This window comes from Silene latifolia, chromosome 9, assembly GCF_048544455.1.
Source record: "Silene latifolia isolate original U9 population chromosome 9, ASM4854445v1, whole genome shotgun sequence".
In the NCBI taxonomy this organism is placed as follows: domain Eukaryota; kingdom Viridiplantae; phylum Streptophyta; class Magnoliopsida; order Caryophyllales; family Caryophyllaceae; genus Silene; species Silene latifolia.
In genome coordinates this window covers 202,130,919-202,156,965 of record NC_133534.1, presented here as the reverse complement: position 1 = coordinate 202,156,965, position 26,047 = coordinate 202,130,919, and the positions used below count along the sequence as shown (strand labels likewise).

The 26,047-nt window shown below is 37.4% G+C and overlaps 1 protein-coding gene across 1 annotated transcript in view; it reads left to right on the top strand.

Moving 5' to 3' along the window:
- Window positions 1–25,415, top strand: part of LOC141600358 (uncharacterized) — a 30,086-nt gene extending 4,671 nt beyond the window's left edge. The window contains exons 3-20 of the mRNA XM_074420582.1: window positions 829–932; window positions 2,548–2,634; window positions 2,727–2,802; window positions 2,910–2,984; window positions 3,095–3,148; window positions 3,229–3,288; window positions 10,805–10,921; window positions 11,542–11,636; window positions 12,415–12,617; window positions 13,889–13,986; window positions 15,476–15,579; window positions 15,658–15,823; window positions 15,995–16,117; window positions 17,329–17,411; window positions 20,635–20,773; window positions 23,236–23,265; window positions 24,270–24,340; window positions 24,653–25,415. Of these exons, the coding sequence (XP_074276683.1) occupies window positions 829–932; window positions 2,548–2,634; window positions 2,727–2,802; window positions 2,910–2,984; window positions 3,095–3,148; window positions 3,229–3,288; window positions 10,805–10,921; window positions 11,542–11,636; window positions 12,415–12,617; window positions 13,889–13,986; window positions 15,476–15,579; window positions 15,658–15,823; window positions 15,995–16,117; window positions 17,329–17,411; window positions 20,635–20,773; window positions 23,236–23,265; window positions 24,270–24,340; window positions 24,653–25,145 (2,178 nt within the window). The 3' untranslated portion in view covers window positions 25,146–25,415. The remainder of the gene's footprint in view (window positions 1–828; window positions 933–2,547; window positions 2,635–2,726; window positions 2,803–2,909; window positions 2,985–3,094; window positions 3,149–3,228; window positions 3,289–10,804; window positions 10,922–11,541; window positions 11,637–12,414; window positions 12,618–13,888; window positions 13,987–15,475; window positions 15,580–15,657; window positions 15,824–15,994; window positions 16,118–17,328; window positions 17,412–20,634; window positions 20,774–23,235; window positions 23,266–24,269; window positions 24,341–24,652) is intronic.
- The last annotated feature ends 632 nt before the right edge of the window (window positions 25,416–26,047 follow it).

Here is a 26,047-nt window from a genome sequence, read left to right as displayed (position 1 = left end):
AAAATATTGGTGAAAGAATGGTGATAGTGAATCTCTCCTCAGTGGCTTAATTTATGATTAGATTGGTATATTTAATTATTTAGATGACTAATAATTTTTTTCTTATTGTAATATTTGAGACTTTAGAAAATAATGAAAGGGAGGAGAACCAACATATATGGCAGTTTTAAATAGTGATTTCCTCACCCTTGTATTGGACATGGTTATTAAATGGTGGTCAACACGAGGCTCAAATTGTTTAAATCCTGACGCTTTCTGTATGAGGTGTTTGTAGTTGTAACATTTTAAAGAGTGCTTGCAGCCTACATATGTTCAGTTTTCTGAGGCTTTGCAGGGTTTCATCATTAATCTTAGCAAACCTTTCACTAGCTACCATGACAAGTTCTGTGACAGTAGGCTCAAAATTTTGCTTGTGAATGTTGGATCTTAGTATTTTGAGTTACACCACTTGTTCGGATTTCTGAAATTTCTTAATCCGTAAGCGTTATTTACTTGCTGTATCTGTTCTGTTCGTTCATACACCAATTAATATGTGCAATTTAGGTATAATACATATCTTGAATTTTTGCCTGTTGTAGTGCTTTTAAGTCATTTAATAAGTGTAATATCAGAAAGAAATATGCATGAGTTGCTTCTTTGATTTTTATGGAAAGCGTATGCACTTTTGCTATTGCATTAATTTGTATACATCTAATCGATTTGCCTTTGCTCAAGTATCGGTGTCTGTTTCAGTGGGATTTACTATGGCCTCTGACCTGAACATTTTGCATGTTGAATTGAAAATTTGTCTTTGAAAACCATTATAGCTGTTTTTGCCCGTCATTCCAGGTGGAGACCATTTTGGACAAGGACAACTTTTCATTAGAAGAGCTTCTTGACGAGGATGAAATCATACAAGAATGCAAAGCACTTAATACTCGTCTTATAAATTTGTAATTATTCTTCCTTGTCTAGGAGTTCCATTGATTTCTTCTTTTTCAATGCTTTAGATGTACATTATTTGATTCTGAAGTTTGATCTCTTTTATCCACCTGAAAAGACTTCTGGTTTTTTGGATGAAGGAATCTGGAGGGAAGGGAGGTAAAACTTAAGATTGATTAGGAGGGAAAGTCCATTATCCAATCCCCTTCTCCTTTCCTTTCTCTTCCTTCCATCTCCCCCTCTCTCCTCGTCTCCTATTTTTGTATCCAAACTGAGTAGTTAAATATGCATCTTTTGGCTCTTGCGTTCTATGTTTCTATTACATTATAGTGAGTTTTCTATTGTTTATTTTCAGTTAGTTGGTATTGACTTGTAGGTAATCCACATCTTTTTTCCTTTTTTCACTTGTTAAAACTCCCTTTTATTTTTTCATTATTTCGTCTTTTGAGTATAAAGTCATTATGACTTTTTGTTGATGTAATGCTCTAGATTTACAAAATTGTAGCTACTGACATATTCCCTCCACTCCGGATTGCTTTCCATTTATATTCAGACAAAAATTTAGCCATTAGAAATTCAAGTGGAGAAGTAGAGAATATTGATGTTTCTGTCAAAATAAAGGAAGATACACAAGGCACATGATTTGTCAAGTGCAAAAGTACGGGTATCTTGGACAATTGGACAATGCCACTTACCAAAAAGTAAGGGGCTGCTTGGTATGAGGGTGTGAGGAAAGGGAATGAAGAATCCTCTTCTCTTTGCTAGTGTCTGCCTCACTAAGTAATCATTATCTTTACCATTTCCTTACCCCAAAGCCCCTCTACACTCATTCCCCCACCCCTCTATAGTATCCCATTCCGTTACCCCATTCACCCACCCCAAACCTAAATACCAACCGTTATTACCCCTCCTCCACTATCCCACCCATGCTGCTGCCCGACGACTCGTCACTTGCCACCCCCACCCAAGACAACATCACACACACACACACACACACACACACACACACACACACACACACACACCAAACACCACCTCCACTCTCTCATCCGCAAAGTCCCATATCCCGTTCGAAGAAAATGCCCCCTAAATGGGAAGAATTTATGGGAATAATCTGAATTTACCTGAATTGTTTTATAGTTGAGCTGTTCGGGAAGTTTTATAGCACTTTGTATTTCAGCACTTTTTATTTCTTATGATAGCTGTATCAGGCAAATGTGATCCCTGTCTGGACTGTGTTTTGTCTGTCAGAAAGACTTGTTACCGATTATGAAAGCTGTTTTCTACTACATCTGTGAGGTTGTATTTTTAGACGACCATTCCTCATCTTGTTCCCAGCTGGAAGTACTGAGCGAAGTTTCAGATGTTTCATTCAACCAAAGTCTCTAAAAAAATAGGAAATGCCAAAATGTTAGCTCTCTATTAAACACTACGCTGGTGTTAACCATAAAGGGTGCACATATGGATCTATACACAACAAGCTTTTTCTTGTCTAATTTGGCAAGAGTGCAAGACTTATCTGACATGTTTGTATTTGTATTTGTGGTTAAATTTTTCCTTGGCTTGTGCTTTCATTTGTGTGCCTGTGAAGAGCATCAATGGTTTATTTGTTTATTTGTGTTGCAGTTTGCGGGAGAGACCACAGGTTGAACAACTTATTCACTTTATTGTGGAAGAAGCTCCCGAGGATGCTGAAAATCGGAGAATTTTCAAGTTGGTTTTTCAAGATTTTTTACTTTTGTGTTTGCTAGTTGTTTTTTCTGGAGTCTTACTCATGTTTGACTACTATGCTTTCCCCATTTCAGGTTTCCTTTCATATCTTGTGAGATCTTCACATGTGAAGTTGATATCATACTCAAAACTTTGGTAGAAGACGAGGAGGTACCCAACATGTATATAATTTGGTCACTGAAATTTACTGATTTTACTTCTTTGCTTTTATATTCCAATCTTCAGTTTTCTCCTGTCCCCCAACCCTTATTTGGCAGTTGATGAAGAAGCTATTCTCTTTCTTGGAGCCAGAGAACTCACATAGCGCCTTATTGGCAGGATACTTTAGCAAGGTACTAATTTACACAATGAGAAAGTTCAATCTCATCGCTGGGGCATTTGTGATAACGTTCCTTTTGCTTTTGTCTTTTTTTTTTTCTTTTTTCTTTTTTCTTTTTTCCAGGTGGTTATTTGCCTTCTGATGCGCAAGACAGTTTCTCTTATGAACTACATCCAAGTATGTCTCTAAAAACTACAGTATTCTGTAAGTTCCTTAATTGATAAAGAATGTTAATGTTTGATGTTGGTGGATCACAGACAAATAGGGAAGTCATTAAGCAGCTGGTTGATCTGATTGGTATTACATCTATCATGGAGGTTGGTGCTACTCCTAGTATATCATAATGTGCCTTTGTTTCCTTGTCTTTTAAGCCGTTTCGCTAGTTTTCTTTGTACCTTTATGGTAGAAAACTAGACCTTTCAGTTAGGACCAGCAAACCCAAGATGAGCAGGTATTGAAGGTTATGAACAACTATGCACGGTTTCGGTGTTCTATGCAGTCTATTCAGTTTGGGAAATTGGCTTGAGTTTGTAGAATGCTAACTTTCATGAACCGGGTTTGAATGGGTATTGTGATAGCGAGTTGACTTCATTTAATTTGTATGCATAGTTTTTTTCTCTCGATATGCATTGATGCCTAAGATTTAAGAGAAATTTAGAGTGAATTCAGCTCCTCATATTTTCACTCTCCTATACAGTAGCAGTAAAGTCACGTATAAAAATTGTTGAATTCCTTTCCTCTTCAGGCTTGACCGCTTGAATATTAAAGTAAAATTTTTGAGAAGTTGTGATGAAAATTGAAAACACGTTGGCCGTAAACAAAGGTTCACATTCTACTATCCAAAGATTTGCCTGCTTCACTGTACTTCTGTCCCGCTCCTTGATCTGCACCTCTTCATATGAACCCAGCTCCTGAACCAGTCGTGAACGAACCAGTTCTGGTATAGCCGAACCAGTCCAGGAGTCGGCTGACTGAACTCTGAATTGTAGTGGTTATGAACATGTAAATCTTGACCAAAATGACCGGAGCTTGAATTGACCTGGTTATGCATAACTTGTCTGTTGGAAAACTTATATTTGAAGGATATAAATATTAACTATAAGTATAAATTTAATAAATTTATCGGCTTGGAGGAGAAGCACTCTTGTACCTTTGTACAAGAACAAAGGTGATGTTCAAGAGTGTTCCAATTATCGGGGAATTAAACTTATGAGTCATACGATGAAGTTATGGGAGCGGGTAATCGAGCAAAGGCTTAGGAGATGTGTAGACATCTCGGATAACCAATTTGGATTTATGCCCGGGAGATCGACTATGGATGCGATTTTTATCATGAGACAGTTGATGGAACACCATCGGGACAAGAAAAAGGACTTGCATATGGTTTTTATTGACTTGGAAAAGGCATATGATAGGGTACCAAGAGAAGTACTTTGGTGGGCTTTGGCGAGAAAGGGTGTGTCGAGAAAATATGAGTAAGACTGAGTATTTGAGGTGTCAGTTTACTAAGGTGGCGGGGTTGAGATCGACAGAGGCTGGGAGTATTATTTTCGATGGGAATGTTGTTGAGGGGTCTGATTTCTTCAGATATCTAGGATCTATTATTCAAAAAGATGGGGAGTTAGACGGAGATGTGGCTCACAAAATTAAAGCGGGATGGTTGAAATGGTAGAGTGCTTTAGGGTTTCTATGCGATAAAGATATGCCCCAAAGATTAAATGGAAAATTTTATCGCACGACAATTAGGCCTGCCTTACTTTACGGTTCCGAGTGGGGGGCCGTGAAACATTGTCACATTCAAAAGATGAGTGTGGCGGAGATGCGCATGTTGAGGTGGATGTGCAGACATACAAGGAAAGATCGGTTAAGGAATGAGCTGATTAGGGAAAAGGTAAAAGTGGCGCCAATAGAGGACAAGATGATGGAAAACCGACTAAGATGATTTTGCCATGTGAGAAGGGGACCTATGGACGCACCAGTTAGGAGGCTGGATACTTGGAGAACAGAAAAGGTCCCTAGAGGTAGAGGAAGACCGAGACAGACATGGTTGAGAGTCATAGAGCACGATATGAGATTTCTGGGGCTTGAGGAGAGTATGGTGACGGAGAGGGCACAATGGAGGGAAATGATACATGTGGATTTTTAGTATTTGATGTTTTTTTTTTGACATATTTAGTGGTTTTTTATTTAATTTAAAGAAATTAAATTATTTATTCTTCTCTCCTTTATTACACTTTTTTACCAACCACTTTCTTATAGATTTTACTTGGTTCATTCCGGATCCTTAATTCTATTTCGGTTTTTAAAAATCGTTTTAATCTTTTCTCTCGATTTAAATTTTAAGTTTTTATAAAAGAAATCCGGAATTCGATTTTAAAACCCCTAAGTTATTCGCATTACACTTTTTTACCTTGACTTTCCATTACATTTTCGTTCTTCCTTTTTGTTTTTCATTTTCCCTTTTTTATTCGCATTTTGAGGCGTGCGTTCACCCATGGACGGTTCGAAAGGATGATTCATGTCAGCCGACCCCAAATCATTTTGGGATTAAGGCTCTGATGTTGTTGTTGTTGGTGTTTCTTTAAATTTAAGGCTAATTATGAATTATAATTATATTATGGCGTGTTTAAATTTAAAGCTCGACAGGTGTAGAGTTGATCGAGTTCAGGGTGAATTGATAAATGGGAATTCGCCTTGAACACATTATCATACCATGCTTAATAAAACGATAAGATAATTTATTCAGTTAGAGGAAGGAGATTGGAAAGGGGTAATTACTATAGGAGGAAGGTAGCGTAGCGACTCATTGAACCTTAATTTGGCGTCTATGACGATGATCACATATTTCTGCTCAAAGAAACTTTGGTGGATGGTGTAGATTTAATGGAGTTCAGGGCAGATTGATAAATGGGTGAATTGATATAGGACGAAGCTTGAAATTTTCACAAAGTGGGATGTTTTGCACAATTATTGACTATGGTACTACTCAGCAACAACTCATACTTGCATGAGTAATTTTGATGATTGGAAGGACCAAGTTTGGATGCATGCATTTTCGGCTTTCTGATACAGTGTTTTATATTGTGAGAAGCTTGATAATTAGTAGATTTTCTTCATTGCTTCATGTCTTCTTGGCTACTCAGTTTAAGCTCTGGGAAATGGTTTTTGTGATTTTTAACTTGTTTTATGATTATTTTTTTAAAATGTAATACTACAGGTTTTTTTATAAGAAAGAGGGATATAAGCAAACTAACAAAATGGTTGATGAATAAGGGTAAGATTATTGGTAGTCTTGAGACAAGACTTTGGTGAGTCTTAAGACAAGACTCACTCAAGACTACCAATAATCTATCATAGTTTAATAAAGTCTTGACAAAGTCTTAAGTTGATCCAAGACTCAACTTAAGACTCTACATGAGTCTTGACCCCACTATTAAAAGAAGACATCCAATGAAAGAATGACAAGTGTTATACTATTTTTGTTCTTTTTTTCTTAAACCCCACATTTTCTCAAGTAAAGTGAAAAAGTAGACTTTGTGCTGGGTCTGACTGATAATGTATAAAGTCTGAGGTGAGTCTGAACAATAAATAAATAATAAAAATTAGTGGAAAACTGATGTGGCAAGAGTCTTAAGACTTTGGTGAGTCTGACTGATAATCTCACCCTAAGTCAGTGAGGTCCTTAGATGTCCTCTTTAATAGTTTCAGTCCTTGTAGCTACATTTATTAATACTTTGGGTCCTTATTGTGTAGTTAAATCCAAATAAGGCAAAATTTTGCTAGTTTTGGCAAGTACCATTTCAGTGTAACAACAACAACATCAACAAAGCCTTAGGTTGGGGTCGGCTAACATGAATCATCATCGGAGTTCCTATAGGTTTGAATCCGCCAATACGGTCAAAGGTAAATAAATAAGGTAAAAGAAAATAGATAAATGGTACACAAAACAAGCGTGTTTGTAAAAACTAAAATAAAGATAAGAAAAGCGTGAAAACCAAGCTCAAAGGTTAAAGCGGCAAAACGGATTTGTAAAACAAAACGAGTATAAGTGGTATTTTTAAAAAATAAATATTTAATTAAAAATGAGGAAAGATAAGTAAATATCGAAAATTCAAACTAAATCTCCTACATGGATTCGTTCTCTCCACAATACCCTCTTGCTCGCCATACTCTCGGTGATTCCAACAACCCTCATATCGTTTTTAATTACCCTTATCCATGTTTGTTTCGGTCTTCCCCTTCCCCTAACTACATTATCCACTCCCTAACTCTCAATGCTCCTCACTGGTGCCTTCGGTGCTCTCCGTCTTACATGGCTAAACCATTTCAGTGTGGTCAAAAGAATTTAAGGTAGTTGAAGTAAAAAAAAATACTCCCACGTAGTTTTTTTTAACGGGTAGCTTATTATATTATGTTCCCCTTTTACCCTTGATTAATTGGCATATTAATAATTACCATGTCCTTTTATGTTATTAAATATCAGTTACATTTTCAGTGAGTTTTACCAAACACTAAAGTTAATCAAGCTACCTTATCATCTATTAATTTTTAACTATGTATTCAGCTACCTTGTTAGTTTTGGCTACATTTTGTTCCACTTTTACCTTTTCAGTTAATTTTATCAAACAAAGCCCAAGTCTATGCATGAGCATATGAGCTTTCTTACTATTGAATTTTCTATACACAATCTTATGCATTTGTTTCCATATATAAGTTTGAGCACTTTGAAGGGAAAACTTTAGAGAAGTAGTATTCTGTTAGTATATAGAAGGATTTATACTTTTAAAATTTGCACCTCATTAATATTTATCAGTTCACTCCATTGTATTTTGATATGAAACAAAAAAATTGAAATGAAAAACTAATAAAAAATTTTATTTAAGTTGTGAATTTTTTTTAGTGAATGTTTTTTTGTCATAAAGCAAATAGTAAGCATGTGTCAAGTTATTCTCTACCGTAATAATTATTGTATTACTGAAAAATTTAGCAACTTATACTTTGTAATTTAATATCAATTTTATTTTACTTTAATGAAAAAATCATAATTATGAATTTATTTAAAAAATTAGAGTTTATTTATAAGAATATATTCATTGAAAAGATAATAATATACAACAACAACAACAACAACAACATCAGAGCCTTAATCCCAAAATGATTTGGGGTCGGCTGACATGAATCATCCTTTCGAACCGTCAATGGGTGAACGCACGCCTCAAAATGCGAATAAAAAAGGGAAGATGAAAAACAAAAGGAAGAACGAAAATGTAATGGAAAGTCAAGGTAAACTTAGGAGTTTTAAAATCGAATTTCGTCTTTCTTTTATAAAAACTTAAAATTTAAATCGAGAGAAAAGATTAAAACGATTTTTAAAAACCGAAATAGAGTTAAGGATCCGGAAAGAACCAGGTAAAATCTATAAGAAAGGTAAAATCTATAAGAAAGTGGTTTGTAAAAAAGTGAAATAAAGGAGAGAAGAATAAAATCTGTCAAAAAACATCAAATACTAAAAATCCACGTGTATCCTTTCCCTCCATTGTGCCCTCTCCGTCACCATACTCTCCTCAAGCCCCAGAACTCTCATATCGTGCTCTATCACTCTCAACCATGTCTGTCTCGGTCTTCCTCTGCCTCTAGGGGCCTTTTTCTCGTTCTCCAAGTCTCCGGCCTCTCCTAACCGGTGCGTCCATAGGTCTCCTTCTCACATGGCCAAACCATCTTAGTCGGTTTTCCATCATCTTGTCCTCTATTGGCGCCACTTTTACCTTTTCCCTAATCACCTCATTCCTTAACCGATCTTTCCTTGTATGTCCGCACATCCACCTCAACATGCGCATCTCCGCCACACTCATCTTTTGAATGTGACAATGCTTCACGGCCCAACACTCGGAGCCGTAAAGTAGGGCAGGCCTAAAAAGATAATAATATAATGAAATAAAATTTTATTTATTACCTTATGGGATATTCTCTCGTGTACCCCTCAGCTTTTTTATTTTCTATGATATACCCTTCTTTTCATGCAAAAAAACTTTGACCGTCAATAACTCTTGGCTACAAGTTCAGAATACGATAAAATTTTTTTCCAAATTGATTGTCTTTAAGAGGTCTTCCGTTTGAAAAAAAAATCACCGACGTCTCAACTTGTAGTCGCGAATTATGGTCGGTCAAAGTTTATTCGTTAAAAAATGTTTGACCAACCATAACTACCGGCTACGAGTTCAAAAAGCGGTGAATTTTTTTTTTCAAATTGAAGGCCTTGACGAGATAATTGGTTTGAAAAAAAAAATACCGTTTTCTGAACTCGTAACAGAGAATTATTGTCGGTCAAAGTTTTTTTTGCAAAAAACGAGGGTACACCATAGAAAACGAAAAAGTTCGGGGGTACACGAGAGAATATCCCTTACCTTATTTAGTTTGATGTTTTTTGGAGGGAAAACTAAGAGAATTTTTATTCTCTTAGTAATAAGGGGGATGGATAATATTCATTTTGGGACTTCTAAATCCTGAGATGTTTAGAAAAAAACTTCATATTTTATTTTTTGAGAATTCTTAGAGCGTAGGAACATCTTTTAGCAAACAAGATTTTATTTTTACAATTGCCATCTACTTGTAAAAAGATCTGCAATGCTTCCGTTTCACTGTAGTATGGTTTTTCATTTGTGGATACTATGTGATTATAACAATTATCAAATTGTACCAAAGTTGGTTGGCGTGGGTGGTAAGGGCTCTCATCTCTTAAAGAAGTGGTTAGGAGTTTGACCTAACTCTTGCGAATGAAAAAACCAAACTTGGGAGGATTATATCCATTAGGTTGCCTTAGTGCCCCCGAGGATATTATTGCCCCAGATAGGGGATACTCCCTCTCAACACACAAAAAAACAATTATCAATTTATCCTGTTATTTCTGTAACTATGTAAAATGTTGCGTATGTTTACTATTGGTTATGGCTTATCAAGCCTAAATTAGTTCTAGTTGGTTAGTTGGACCTTAAATATGAAATACATGCATAATTGTTATTAAGAAAAGATTACATTTTAGAGATGCATAATACATAAAAGGACAAGGTTTATGCTTGGATAAAAAAAATGCAAGTTTGGGTTATGTATAAATGATAAATCTATGCTACTTTGAGACTTAACTTAGCTGTTGTGTTTTTTTTGTTGGCAAATCTGAGTAACATTAGGTATAAATACATGCATTGAATTTTGAAATGCCAAATTATTAGTGGTTATTTCAATTATTGAAGAATTTGATACGAGTAATTAAACTGAGGCATTTATTATAAAACGTGTAATGAGTAAATTTTTATTTCATGCAACTTAATCAAGTGAAGCACGAGATTCTCATTCTACTAGCTATTTGCAAGTATAATAGAAGAACTACCCTATGGATTTGGGAATAGCTAAATTTTCTGGGATTAGTATTGGGGTGAACTGAATATTTAGGTTGAGCAAAATCAAAAGATAACCTTCATTTTGACTATATTTTTGGGAAATTTCTTCATCTTGCGTCTCTTTGGGCTAAACTCTTAAGCCATTTTGCTTTATTTCATCTTATTTCAGAGCCAAAGAAAAGCGAGTTTTCCGCATCTATGCTTCAGCAGCAATTTTTTTCCTTTTCCCCCCCCATCTGTAATTAGAGTATTTACCAGCATTCATATCTGTCTTTGCACTTTGGGGACTTGAAACTGGGACTAGTTTTGTTATTGCAAATAAGAAAAAGTATAACTGAAAAGCAATCGCTTTTTCTGCTGCTCACTGGACAAGTGATTAATGGTGATGAATGGTTCGCCTAGAATCTAGATTATAATTATCCTTGCGTTTTTTTGGCAGGTGTTGATTCGCCTTATTGGTGCTGATGAACATATATATACTAACTATACAGAAGCTATGCGGTGGTTAGAAGATACAGATGTTTTGGAGATGATCGTGGATAAGTTTAGCTCTTCGGTAAGATATTTCATATGCTTGTGTAATTGAAAATATATCCATTTTCTTTCTTTTTTGTAGGTGCTTAAAAGCTGGCATTCTAAAGTTATTAATCAGAGAAATCTCCTTTGCTCACAAATCACGATTGTTAGAAAGCATACTTATTCCTCTTGTTATGTATGTGAGCGTCTTTCCCATGGTGAATGTTTGTACATCATCTCCCCCTGGTGTCTTTTTGTACGTGGGCGTCACCTCCTTGGGGTCTTTAATTAATACTATCTCTTAGATATTAATTGTTTTTTACATTGCTAGAGAAAAGAAATGGTCTTCCAATGGAGTCTTGAACATGAAACTCTCACATGGTCTGGAAAGGGTAGCAGTACGAGTAAGAACACCTGGGACATTGGTAAAGAGATTTCAAATGCTGTTTAGCTGATGAATGTCGTGTCATATAAATTGCATTCCTGCCAATTCAATTGGTTAAATTCCTGGTGGATGTATGTTTGACTTTAAGAATTGCTAGTTTACTTTCTGCAAACCTGATCTTCTAACTAAGGTTCTCATAGCTATTAAAGTTATTAGTTTCTTTTTGTTGAGCTGCTTACAGATTTTCTTATTAGTGATAATCACTGTTTTTCCAGGATTCTCCTGAAGTCCATGCTAATGCAGCAGAGACACTATGTGCCATTACGAGATATGCCCCCCCTGGCATAGCAGCTAAAATTTCTAGTTCAAGGTAGATTTGAATTTTTCCTGCTGATGCCTTGAATCATCAATGTTTTAATCTTGTGTTTTTAAATAAATATTTTGGCTTTATGTAGTTGGTGAGGGTATAGAGTTATTGAAAAGGAAAGGGAAAAGCATAGAGTATAAGAGTGCGTTTGGTATGGGGTATTAAGGAAAGGGCAAGGGGATGAAATGTAATGATACCCTTTGTTGATGTATGTTTCACCCATTTTTTCATTTCCTTTCCCCTCGTCATCACTCCAACGTCATCTACATCCTTACCTTTCACCCCCAAGGTATCCCATTCCCTTTCCCTCCAACCCCAATCCCAATCGTCAATGTTCTACTCTTGTGTTTTTATGTAAATATATTGGCTTGATGTGGTTGGTGAGGGTATAGTTATTGAAAAGGAAAGGGAAAAGCATAGAGTATTAATCGTTTATACGTTTTAAAGTGAGGGAGATGGCGGATGTATTATTGAAATGTGAGGGCAAATGATACCTTTTTGTTGAGACGTTTCCAGACATATTTTAGGAAACAGGCAACACTATTGAATGCCTCAAACGCTTTTGCTTGTGGTAGGGTATGTCTGATACACACAACCCTACCTCTAGTTTGAAAATAATGAGAGGTGTTTACAGCTCCTCCATAATGAAAATTGTGAGAGTATGCTTCGACTTCATTAGATAAAAAGCGCAGACAGTTTAATGAGAGGCTTAGCCTCTTGCATCTTGCTTGATTTCGCGATTTTTTTTTTAATTTAAAAACACTTATGTTTGGACTTGCAGTCTTATAGGTAGGTTATTTCACAATGCGCTGGAGGAGTCTCGGCCAAAATCAGTTTTGGTCAATTCGCTTTCTGTATGTATTTCTCTTTTAGACCCAAAGAGGAGCAATTTTGGGTCTTACTATTCATATAGTCGTCAGTTTTCTCAAGGACCTTCAGTAACTGCTAATCCTGCGACAGTTGAAGGCATGCTAGGGAGCCTTGGTAAGGACTCTGCTGTTCTTGTTTATTTGTTCTCTTTCATTCTGTAAAGGGAGAAGATTGTGCTCTTGTTGCAAACTTGGGGTTGGTTATGAGGAGTATGTGGGGAAATACATTGTTCTGCTTTCAGTGAATTTAAGTATGCAAGGACAATGAGCCTTTTGAGTTTTGACCTTAGAAGAGTGTTTAATTGTTGGTTTTGTAAGTTTTCAATTGTGAAATAGTCTTGATAAGCTCTAATTTCTCTTTAGGGGGTGGCTAGTGGGCACTGGGGCTGGAAGGATATTAGCAAAGCAGGGCACAGTTGTTTTGATATATTTTTAATATTTTAAAATGTTTCAGTTAATTTGTTTTTTCTATGCTTGGGAATTTTAGGCTTCTCTGACCATATTTGTCTTCGTTAAAAGTCTTGGCTTAGGTGTCCCCGGGGTTCTATAAGCTTTAGTCAAATGATTAGTTGGTATAAGATCTATTAGTTGGATGATGGCAGTCGGACACACCAGTCCAGAGGTGGCAAATGGGTCAATTGGGTCGGGTCTGGGTCAGGTTTTTTAGAGTCTGCCACACGTAGCATTTCCGGTTGGGTACGGTCGTTTCCGGTTTTGGGTCAATTTTGGAGGTCATTTCAGGCCGGGTCATTTTCGGGTATGGGTCATGTTGGGTCGGGTCATTGTTGGGTCAGTGGTTAAAACACTTTAATTAGTATTAATTTGACTAATAAAGAGTATTTTACAAAAAATTTTTATGATGGGAGTGTTGAAATTAGAGAATCCCTTATTTGATGCATATAATATTAATATGACTTAACTAGTAATTCGGTTCATTTTGGGTTACCTCAGATAATTTCGTTCGGATCTGGTCAGTTATGGGTCAGGTGGTTTTGGGTTGGGTCACCTATGGTCGGGTCAAGATTGAGCCAATCAAGATTTGGGTCGGGTTTAGTGACGTAGTCAATTCGGGTTTTGGGTCACATTCGGGTTAGGCATTTTCGGTTCTTGGGTCAGCCTAATCGGGTTGGGTCGACGAGTAAGCTTTGCTAGGTCTACACACCACAAATATCCTGTGGTCTGTGGAGTTTAGGGGAGCAGCAGATTAAGTTGACTACTATAGCAGGCATCATATAGAGCACTCTCAGTGCCTATCTGCAATTAATTGATACCCTTCTTGATTTGCACACATTTTTTTTTTGTGAAATGATTGTGTGTGTGGAAAACTAGATTTAGAATTATACATTAATATGGCAGCCTTTTCATTTTCCTTTTATTTTTGTACAGGTAATCTCCTCAAGCTGTTAGATGTTTCAGCAGAAGAAAATGTCTTATTAACTACTTATGGAAAATTGCAGCCACCGCTAGGGAAACAACGTCTGAAGGTGTTTTCAATATCTAACTTTACTTTGATATGTGATTCTTGTACCTGTAGACTTTTTGACTTGACATGACATGGTTCTAAATCAAATTTGATTAGAAAAAAAAAAGGGTTTTTCTCATGTGTACCCTTCTGTTTTTACGTTTTCTCACATATACCCTTACTTTTCTTTTATCCCCACTTATACCCCTGTACTTTTTCACTTGTCCCAAAGGTAACCTTGCAATCTTTTCCGTCACATATACCGTTAGTTTTTAACGTCCGCCATAACACCAAACCACCTTCATCTCTTACCACCACCCTTCCCAAATTTCCCAATTTAATTCATCTCCTTTCTTCAACCATTAAACCATTTCCTATATCAATCACTTAAATCAACCCCAATTCCTAAACTCTGGCACCAACATATAGTTCCATTTTCACCATTAAACCACCCCCACTAATATAGTAATCTCTTCATCATCACCATTTTTTGAGATAATTTTAAACCTTCAAACACCACAAGCTAGCCACAACCAAACTTGTCCAGCCGTGCTAGCTTGATGATGTCGACAATCCATTAAAGAGGATTTTACACTGGTCGGCTACGAATGTGGTGGAATCTGTGCTTGATTTTCGACATCGTCTCTGGTGGTTATTGTGGTTTGAACTTGGAGTTTTATTATGATGGTGTATGAAATGGCAGGGGTAAGGGCGTACTAGGTTTTAAATGGTCGTAGTAGGAAGTACTTGGGTTGTGTGAGGGTCGAGTTTGTGGGTTGTTTTCGGGTGGTTTAGGTTGTTGATGATGTCGGAGCTATCGATGTTGTGCTTTCTTTAATGCCGAAATTGGTTGAAGGTGGAGTGATAAGTGGCTATAGTTGATTAAATGGTTGGTGTTGTGCCATGGCGAAGCGTAAGACATAGAGTTTAAAGAAGGTAAGGTAATTTGGGTTGTTTGTGGGGATAATCAAGGTGGTGAGATTTAACTGACGGTATATGTGACGGAAAAGAATTGTAAGGTTACCTTTGGGACAAGTGAGAAAGTATAGGGGTATAAGTGGGGATAAAAGAAAAGTAGGGGTATATGTGAGAAAACGTAAAAACACGAGGGTACACATGAGAAAAACCCAAATAAAAAAACGATTGACATCATTAATACAGAGCAGAATGTGATGCTTGGCTTTTTAGGAGAGAAGCTAAGGGGCAGGGAGGGTGAGCTCCTTCAAGGAATTTGTGGTACTGGACATGTGCTAACATCTGTTTAGTCTGCCTCTATACCCGTGTCCAAATCCCAGGACTCTCTTTGTGTACAATATTAAGCTAATATCGACCAACTTATCCAAAAACAAATTAAGCATTACAGAATGATACATGCCACTCTTTCAAACCCGTACCCCATGTTTGAGTGACTGGGCTGTTGCTTTTGTGAAAAGAAAACATAGTTTTCCTTTTGTTTGGAAAGATGACATGCATCTTATTATGTGTTCTTGACAATGATTCTGTGTTGGCAGATTATTGAGTTCATTTCGGTCTTACTCTCAATTGGTAATGAAGCTGCTGAAAAGGAAGTAGTACGACTTGGAGCAGTTCAAAGAATCTTAGACATGTTCTTTGAGTAAGTTGAAATTTGGAGAGGTATGTGTGGGTTTTTAAATTTATTGATCAAAATGTGATGATGTTTCATTTGTTTCAGGTACCCCTACAATAATTTTCTGCATCACCATGTAGAAACAATAATTATATCTTGCCTTGAAAACAAGAAGTCTACCCTTGTCGAGCATCTTCTCCGGGATTGTAATCTTGTTGGAAGGATTCTGGAAGCTGAAAAAAGTCCTTTGTTGTCCACCGACTCAAGCAAGGTGATTGATGATCAATAATGATTAGATCGCGATGTCCTTAGATTTTATTCGAAGTTTGAAGTATTTGTGGGAGTGTTGTAGAAGTTGTCATATGTTTCTTTTGTGCTTTTTTCTTTTCATTTTTGGAGTTTTACTATTTCGCACTAGCGTTATTAAATGATTTTCTTGCAGCCCACAGTCAGCATTGATGGGACGCATTCTGCTAGAATTGGAAACATTGGTCATCTGACACGAATATCAAACAAACTTATTCATCTGGCTAATACCAATACTGAAATTCAGGGATTGTTACAGGTTTGTGTCTTTGTTACAATTGTCTGTTGTCTATATATATATATATAGGAATGTTAATTTGATCATTAGTTGATTGGTTTTACAACATTGTACATCAGGGTTGTGTCATTTTGTTGTCTTTATTAATTGAATGTATGATTTGAGTGTGCGACGACAAATGACATTAGCCGAAAAGGCTCTGGCCTATGACGGGTAAAAGGGGGTTGGATGCTACTTTACAAACAATTAGTGAGCCATTTTTTCTTTGCCTTATTACATCATTTATCAAAGCCAAGGATGAGTGTTACATCATGTATCAAAGCCAAGGACGAGTGTGTCTTTGGCTTTGTTGAAAATGCTAAAATGATTCTAGTGTGAGATGCATACTCGTAATCTTTTTTTGGTTTGCTTTGATTCGACACCCTATTTTGATGAGGTGAATGTAGTATTTTTATTTCATAATGAGTAATGAAATCCATAGGTTCATGGTTTAAAGCATGATATCTCTGATTCCCATCTCCATTGTGCTAAAAAAAATAATTAGACGAAAGTCAAAGTAGGATTTTTTTCGTGGGTCAATTCACTCCTCTCAAACCACCACTTGCAACCAACAACTACCACAAACAACACAACTACGACCTACCTTACACGTCCCTCTACCTACATACCAAATTTCAGACCAAACAAAACATCATAACCCTATTTAAAGACCCACGGAAAACCCCATGACCACTCGCTTTACAGCTGCCCTCTCCGACCAGCCTTACTTTACACTGCAATAGACCCCACATAAGGCCACCTTTGACCATCGTGTTGATAACCCCTGAAAAGCTTGTATTGCCACCTTTCCAACGAGTCCAAGAACACCTCAAACCGATCTCGCTTGCTATCTCAAACATCGACTCAAAGTTACCCCATTGCAAATTGTCGAGTCCTCCGGCCAAAATGTCTTGTTTGACAAAAAAATTTATTAATGGTTGTGTTTTACAAACCTTTTTTTTTTAAAAGGTGGTGTTTGGAAAAAACTTCTTTTTAAAGGTTGTGTTTGACAAAAAAACCAAAAAAATATTACATTTAATAGGAGTTTTATGAAAAGAAAAGTCCCAAATAGAGAAAATTTGTCCTATTTACTGTTTCCATTGGGTTATTTTCTAGGGGAAGATTTAGTTTACTGTAAACTACCGATATTCTAGTCTTGCTGGTTAATTTCTCAGTTTCCCTTAAATGTGTAGGGAAATTCTGAATGGCTGGATTGGTGTGCCGATGTCTTGTCTAAGCGCAATGCAGTTGAAAATGTTTATCAATGGGTGTGTGGGTGAGTCTTATTTTTAAATCTTCTTCTCGTTTGCTTACTTTGGTATAATTTTTTGATTTTGCTGTTCTGTGATTCCATCTTTAAATTAGGAAGCTGACTTTGGTAATTATACATAATTAGGGTACGATCTTAATAGCTACTTGACAGCTCCTAATTGACTCACTGACTGCCGATAATCAGTAATATATAGACTAACTAATGGCAACTGTTTGATATTGTAATATTCTGTTAACACTCTCACTAAGTCGGAGCACAGATAATAATCATGCCCAACTTCTTACAAAGATAATCAACCCCAACCCCATTTAAAGCTTTTGTGAAAATGTCCTTATCTGAGTACGGGAGCAAATTAAATAGATATATCATTGTTGCTTGTGTGGCTGGAACTCGTGTATCAACAGAACGAACGAGACGAGATTTTTGTGATGATATTTGACTAATAGTTTGCCTAGTCTTCGAGTCAATGGGGGTGTTTAAAAGAAGACGCCTATCTAGCTTTAAACAAGATTTGAAATACCTTATCAAACCGTAAATTGAGATCAAAACTTGATCGATTTTCTTGAGTTTATTTGCAAACTTGAATCTATAAAATTGAAATACAACAATCCTATTTATAGTCCCTAATTACGTATCTAATTGGAAGTAGGAAAGCTAACTTAACCCAACTTATTATTCTATTATCTACTAAACTTCTAATGCCATACAATTGCCTTATTTTAATTCTACTAGATAAAGTCTAATCCATACTTAATCCCAGCCGAGCTAAACCACTCGACAAGGTTGTACGACTAGGACTCCAATTCTTTGTTGTCTACATCGTCTAATATCGCATCATCCCCTCCCCTTTGAAAGGATTGATCTCAATTCAGCGATTCCATTATTATCAAGTTAAGGTGAAAAATTTTCATTGAAGGTGGCGTATACACCATAGTCACCACCCGGAAGCTCGAGCTTATAGGCGTTGTCCTTGGCCTTGCTCACGATTTTGTTGGAACCATCACCATTGCCTTTGGGATCAAAGGTCTTGGCAAAGTGTCTTGTATTTTTGAGTCTCGATTCTCAGAACATCCTCTCTTCGTCCTATCTTCTCTTCGGCCTGAATCAAAGGCTATATTGTTGTGTTGTAGTTTCATGACATTCATACCCACCTTCAAACCATAAGATGATTTTTAAGTAAGGGTTGGTCTTGTTTTTCCACACGATAAAAAGCTTTGCAAAGCTCATACATTCGGGAGAGATAATGATTTGATATATATTTCATTGAAGGTAAGACATATTTAAACTAACTAATTAGGGCACTATCTTAGTAGGGGTTGATCTTGTTTTTCCACACGATAAAACCTTAGAGTGATACATAATTAGGGCACTAACTTATAGCTACTTGATAGCTCCTAATTGACTGACTGATCGCTTACGATCAGTAATATGTAAACTAACTAATGGCAAACTTATTGGTTGTAATATTCTGTTAAGAGGGTAAGAATGAAAAGGAAGAGAGTAAAGTGGAAAAGGGAATATTTGGATAAACTAGGAGTTTTATGGCTACTGTGGCAGTTTTGATCGCTGGCTGGGTTGTCAGGGCAGGGGTGCTCCGGTGGGGTTGCCAGGGGTGCATTGGCGTCGGTGACCAATAATGCAGGGGTTTGGTGTCGGTTGATGGTTGGTGTTTGTTTTGGTATGGTTGGTGGCTGGTGGTTTGCGTAGGGGAAGTGAGGAGGACTAAGGAAAGAGAATGACAGTGGTAGGGCTAGGTTGCACGAAAACGGACACGGACACGGGCACGGACACGACACGGACACGCGACACGGCAGTTGAAAATTTTTAGGACACGGACACGGCAAAAAAAAAAAAATCAATATACATATTAAAATAAAGAAAATTTGAAGAACATTATAACCAACATCTAAGGTTTGGTCATTTAAAGGCCACAAAATCGTAAAATGACAATCAATATTAATGTCTTATACGTTAAAATCAACATGTCTTAATTAAAAACTACAAATTTCAAATTACAAACCCAAATTCAAATAAGCATTCAAGTCTTACAAAATAAAATAAAAAGTATCAAAGGTTCCAAATTACAAACCCAAATTCGAGTCTTACAATACTATTCGCCATAGTTATCAAACCGAATATTTTTCGCAGAATATACTCCGTATTAACATTAAAAGGCACTAGAAATAAGTTGGACAAACAATGCTCACCAAAAGCTGAAAAAAAGGGAGTTCACGGATCATCATTTGCACCATTGTAATTATTCATTAAACTTCTTTCGGTAAGTCGGAATAACAACCCAGTTATTCGCTTCCGAAAATTACTCCTAAATGAAACAAACCCTAGCTTCCGAAAAATCTACAATAATCTCCAAATTTAAAACCCCCAAATTTAATAACAACAACAACAATAATCATTATAACGATTGATTTTGATTATTTAGAAACTTATTATTATGTATAATATATAGAGATTAATATAGAAATAAAACATAGATTGAGAAATAAGAGAAAAATGAAAAAGTAAGACACATGGCGAGAGGGTTGTCGGCGGCAAAGGGGAGGCTGACGGTGGTCGGACTCAGGCGAGGGGAGGCTGGAAGGCGTTGCAATGCAAGAGAAACAAGGGGAGAAATGAGATATGAGGGGAAAATGGAAAAGTGAGATGTCGTGATAATAACTGATAAAGTGAGATTTTGATTTCAAAACTGCTTATTTGGTGTGTCCATCGGACACGGGCCGTGTCGAACCATGTTGGACCGTGTCCGACACGTTTACTTTTAACATAAAAACCGGGGACACGGTTCAAGGCGTGTCCAGAACGTTTTCAGGCGTGTCCTACGAGTGTCAGTGTCCGACACGGTGTCCGACACGAGAACGCTCAAAACTAGGTGTGTCCGTGCAACCTAGTGGTAGGGTGGAAAGGCTGTGGTGGTGTCGTCGGAATATGTTGCCAGCGGCTCCATGTTGGTGCCGTCTGCAGAGGGATTGCGAGGGATGAGAGAGAAGATGGGTGATAGTTTAGGGTTTTTTGAGTTATATATGACTACATCAAATTGTATCTTAGGTACAATAAATTACACTTAAGGAACCCAGTTCGCACGATAAGAGTAGTTCCCACTGGATCTGGAGTAACTCCTTTACAACTAAAATTCTGAAGTGTGGAGCAAGTTTGTTACAGCACTTTCTAATTCCATGATTTTATTTGAGCATTATTTTCTGTTTCTCAGGAGACCAACTCCTTTACAAGATCGAGGTAGGGATAGTGATGATGATGATTACCAAGATAGAGATTACGATGTTGCAGCTCTTGCTAACAACATAAGCCAGGCCTTTCAGTATGGAATTTACAGTAATGACATGGATGAGGTGAGGGGTTTAGCAATGCTACATACTTGTCATTTTTATTTCTTGTGGACTTTGGTCTGTCTTCCACTCTTCCCCTCTATTCGGTTCATGTCTAGATTTTTGATAGATAAGGTGCATACTTAGCAATGGCAGCTCAGGTGACACTGCGGCTGTCAGGCCAGTGGTCTACTGATCTTATCTCATCTGCCCTTTTTGTTATTTTTGTGTATGTTTAAAGTGATGATGATTATTTTAGGTTTAAAAACATTTTAGTTGATAAAGCATTCTCCAAGGCTTATGCTAGTCAGTACAAACTTCATGTCAACGCAGCTGATGGGCTGACACGAGTAGGGACACAGTTAGATCTGTCAATAGAAAACACAACAATGATATGTTGGCAGAGACAGAAACTGTAGGCCACAACTGTCAGATGAGCCAAATGGTGTGCTTCACTCCCTGTGGTTCCCCACCTTTTGTGTTCTCTGGTAAACAACTGGGAGTGAGAGGTGGCCTTTACTGTGAATTTTTTTTCTCCTTTGTTTGAAATAGTAAAAATAAACACAGGTTTTCGTTCTTTTAGAGGGGTTTATAATTCTGCTATTTGTGGGGATTCTTTTAAGTCACTTGGGTTTTTTTCGCCGTTAAGTTGGTTTACTTCTTCTGAATCTTTTTCATCAATACTCACTCCATTCAATTGAATTCACTGCATTGGCTGTTGGACCTAGATTTAGGTTAGGAAAAATATGTGAGAAAAGATATGGGGTCCAGAATCAAACTGAGTGTTCCGTACTTAACCTTGCCTTAAATGGAAATGTATTGATTTTATTTGAAATCTGAGAAAGGAAAATGTTGTGAATCTAAATGAATGGAAGGAGTATTAAGTACTTATGGGGACTTGCTGTTACCAATTTTTATCTATTTATACTTTTTAAGAATCTTTTTTCAAAATAATGCTAAAAAATAAAATAATTGTCAATTCGGGTCGGAATGAAACTTATTTCTCATTTTGGTGTCCACCTAGGATCGGTAAATCCCAAACCAAGCCTAATGCTCTATCCTTACCTTTCCCTCACCCAGGACCCACCTCATAAACCCCACTTTCACCAGTAAAACTCACCAGACCACCGATCCCTTCTCATTCCACCTCCCCTACTCGCCCACCACCAAAACCACCGCAACAACCCCCGTTAGTGCCGCTCTTTCTCCACCAAAGACTCTACTGAAACCACCGTAATTACCATTGAATGGCTTCTCGGTCGCGCTCAAGCTTCTATCATCACCGCCACCTGTACTGCAACCATCCCCGCTATCTCCGATTTCAACTCTCCTGCCAAATCGGCATCCGCTAACGCCACCGCTTCACGTGCTCCTTCGGTTTCTTACTCTGGTTAGGACGATTCGGGTTTGGTTCACATGTCGTTTACTGCGCTGTTATTACAGCCACTTATAATCGTGGTGGGTTTGTGTTGGTATGGCTGTTGGTGGTGGCCGTGTAGGATGGTGGGGATTCGTCAGGCGGTGGTTAATGGTGTCATGTGGTGTTTTCCATTAGAAAAGGGTGGAGGTTGAACTGGGCATGTGGTAATCTGGGCTAAGTGGCGGTACCAAATAACTACCAATGGTGGGGTAGATGCCGGCGGTGGTTGGTACTGGAGTAGTGGGTGCGGTGGTGGTTCGGGGACTGGAGTGACGTCGTCGTGGTGGTAATGGTCGGGTAGAGGATAGAGATGAATGATGAAAGGAGATGGTGAAATGGTGATTGATGATTTGATGATGGGTGGCTTTGGTTTGGGATTTACCGATCCTAGATGGACACCAAAACGATAAATAAGTTTCATTCCGACCCGAATTGACGATTATTTTATATTTTAGCATTATTTAAAAAAAAAAGACTCACTTTTTATGCCCTTTCTTCTTTTCCATGCAGACGTACTCATCTTTTCGACTTCTAAATGATACTCCCTCCTACCCACTATATTCTTCCCCTTTACTTTTTGCACAAGAAATAAGGAATGAATTTGGACCACACAAAACACACTACCTCACATGCAAATGAATTTGGACCACATAAATCTTCCAGAAAAGGAAATAGGGAAGAAAACCTGAATAATCCGTTTTAGGAAATAGGGAAAAAAATAGAGGATAGAAGGGAGTATGAATTTGTTAATATTTGGTCTTTCCAATACGACTCATGCTAATGTCTACAAGATTGGCCAAGGCACTTGTTTGACTATATCCATGCATTGCCAACTTTTAAATATGAAGTTTCAGATACTACACCCTCTTCCTTTTTACATGCATGTGTTAGTCTCATAGAAATGCGCTCTAATGTTGCTAACTTTGCACATTGTAAAGCAACTTGGCTTATCTGCTTGAGTGTTTTATTTAAATTGATTTTTCCTTTCATAAATTGATTGCCTCTCATTTTCTTAGTTTTGAGGTTGTGGATTGATTTTTTTTCCCCTTTTCCCCCATATTTGCAGGTTCAAGGATCAAATGAGCGAGATGAAGAGGTATCCCTTGTGACTACTTTAAGATGCTTGTATTTCTTACACATTTTTTCCATGAACAAATAAATGCTAGCTTAAAACATTTGGAAAGTAATTCTTGTGTAACTAAGACTTCCTTTCCATGGATTGTGTCTTGTGGAAAATCAATCGTGCTCATTATTTTTTTTCATTCCATATTTCTAATGGAGCCAAAGATTCATTACTCTTTGGTTCTGGATTATGATGGAATAAAGCAAAATGACTCTCTAAAGTGGCTGCGCTTCTTTCTCTTGTGAAGTAGTGGTCCTTCGATGCAGTTCTCGACGCAATTTTCATCTTGGGTCATTCGGAAACAACCTCTTTGTGTTGCTAACACAAGGGTAAGGCTGCGTACATCCAACCCCCCCTTACCCTGCAATTTGCGGGAGCCATTGAGGCACTGGGGTAATGTTGTTGTTGTTGTTGTTGTATATATATTTTTAAAATTTTGACTGGGTGTTATCTTGAACGTATCTCTGAACACACTACAACGTTATAAATTGGTAGATCGTTGTGGGGCTTCTATACCTGCTCCCTTTCCCTCCCTCCTGAGCCCCATTACAGGAGGCAGTGGCTGTTCCACCATTTTTGTAAATTTTAATATGAGAAGTGGATCAATATATCATAATTGAAGCACCGAGTATCACAACTTGGCTATTCTGATGATATTTTGGGCTTTTGGCATTAATGGCCTGACAGTATCAATAAACATCTAATTCCCTGCTTGAACTATTGTGGTAGTGAACCAATTAAAAAATGAAATAAAATAAAAATATTTGTCTTGGTCACTGTACTATACTTTTGTCCTAGAAGTTTAAACCTTGGATGAATTTCCATGTTTTTGTCCTTTACTCGTGTTTTGCTTTCTGTTTTTGTTTTCATGGTATGCTTCTCCCCCCTCCTTAAATATTACAATTGGTGCAATTGTGTGATCGTCTTACAGTATAGTCGGTAACTCATAATGAGTATCTAACTATTGAACATGATAGGACATTTACTTTGATGATGAATCTGCTGAAGTGGTTATATCCTCGTTGCGTCTTGGAGATGGCAAAGAAAGGTTTGTGAAATCTAAACGTCCCTCTTTTCATTTCATTTTTCAATCTATTGAACAATGTTTATATCTGCTTAGACATCAATTTTACCGAGTATAATTTTGAATAATACACTGCTGTGTAATAGATTAACCTACAAAAGCTTTGTTTACTTAAGTTCATGAATTCTGGCTGATTTTTCGAGTTACAGTACGTGGACTGTGACATGCCATCATTAGACAGTGTTGGTCACATTGATGTACTTGTTTGGTGGAAGTGTTTTAATTTGGCTGTTCATATCGGTTTATATGCAAATGATTTGTTCCTCTTTGGCCCAGTGGTTCACTATTCACTAATTCAAACTGGTTCGCATTTGAGGAAGACCGAGCCAACAATGAGTCTTCAACTGGTTCACTTGCTTCTGCATCACCAGACAATGAACCCGGCTCTGGGATCGCCGGTGAAGATGACTTGATTGACACCGCCACATCATCTCAAGAGCCAGAAACATCCGATCCCACCGGTGGAAACGAAGGGGGGAGTGAACAGACAGAATGGGTTGAGTGGAGGGAAACATCAAATGGTGCCGAGGAAACTGCCACAGAGGCTGAGGTGAGTTGCCCAAGCGCGACTGAGCCATCGCCGTCAGCGCATGACATTGGTATGCCGGAATCGATTACTGATAATGATGAGGCTGAAAATGTTGGTGGGTGCCTCTCTAGTCCGGGCACAGCCGCTTCTCCAGATGAAGTAAGCTCATCTGTAGGTGTTGAACCGGGTTTGGAGCCTGGTGAGCACAAGGAAATTGATTTAGTTCAAGCAGGGAATTAGATGTACATTACAAAGAAAAAGGGATGAACAGTGTTTACCTGCATTCAGGTCAATTCCCTTATCGATTATGTTTCTCACTGTAATTTTCATTCTTCTTTCTTGTACATCGTATTGGATTTATGTTTTCGTTTGTCTTTTTTTTTTTTTTGGCTAGAAAGGTAATGATTCTTTTCTGAGAAACATTAGAAGACTCGTCACTCATTGTAAAATGGAAAATAGAAGGGCTAATTTCAGCTTATTTTTCATGCAAAGTTGCTGTTACTGTTTCCAGACCTCTGTTACAATATTTATATGGGTGCTATGTTTCTGTGTACCTGTTTCATAGAATCAGAGGTGGCTGTCTGAACTCTCGCTGTTTTCCTCTGATTGTGCTAGACGACTTCAATTTATGGCAACCGAACATGTGTTTTTTTCTGATATTATTGATTTAAGATGGTGTCCTTTTTGTACCCTTGAATCCAGGAGTACTGGCGGAAGCCCAAGAGATGAATTGTCATTATACATCTGTAATACAGTATTTATCTTGCTATCGTCAAGACTTCCTTAAACACAAATGGTGGCTTTGGGTAATTTTACATGCTAATTTTCATGAATTGCTACGTCCATATTTCTATGTGATACTTGAACCGATTTTGACTGAGGTTCAAACGATTCATTTGTATATATCTGATTGCAAGGACTACTGTCGATTATTATTACTCCCAAAGCGTGAGATGGAGTAGCAAAACAAATACAAGAGGGAAAAAAAAGGGAGTTCAACAGCGTGCTTTTACGTTCCATTTCAAATATCACAAATTTGCCAATTTCAATTTAATGTTAACAATTACTCCCTCTGTCCCGATCATTTGTTGTTCTATTCGATTTTCGGGTGTTCTAGTTAATTGTTGTTATTTTTATGTTAA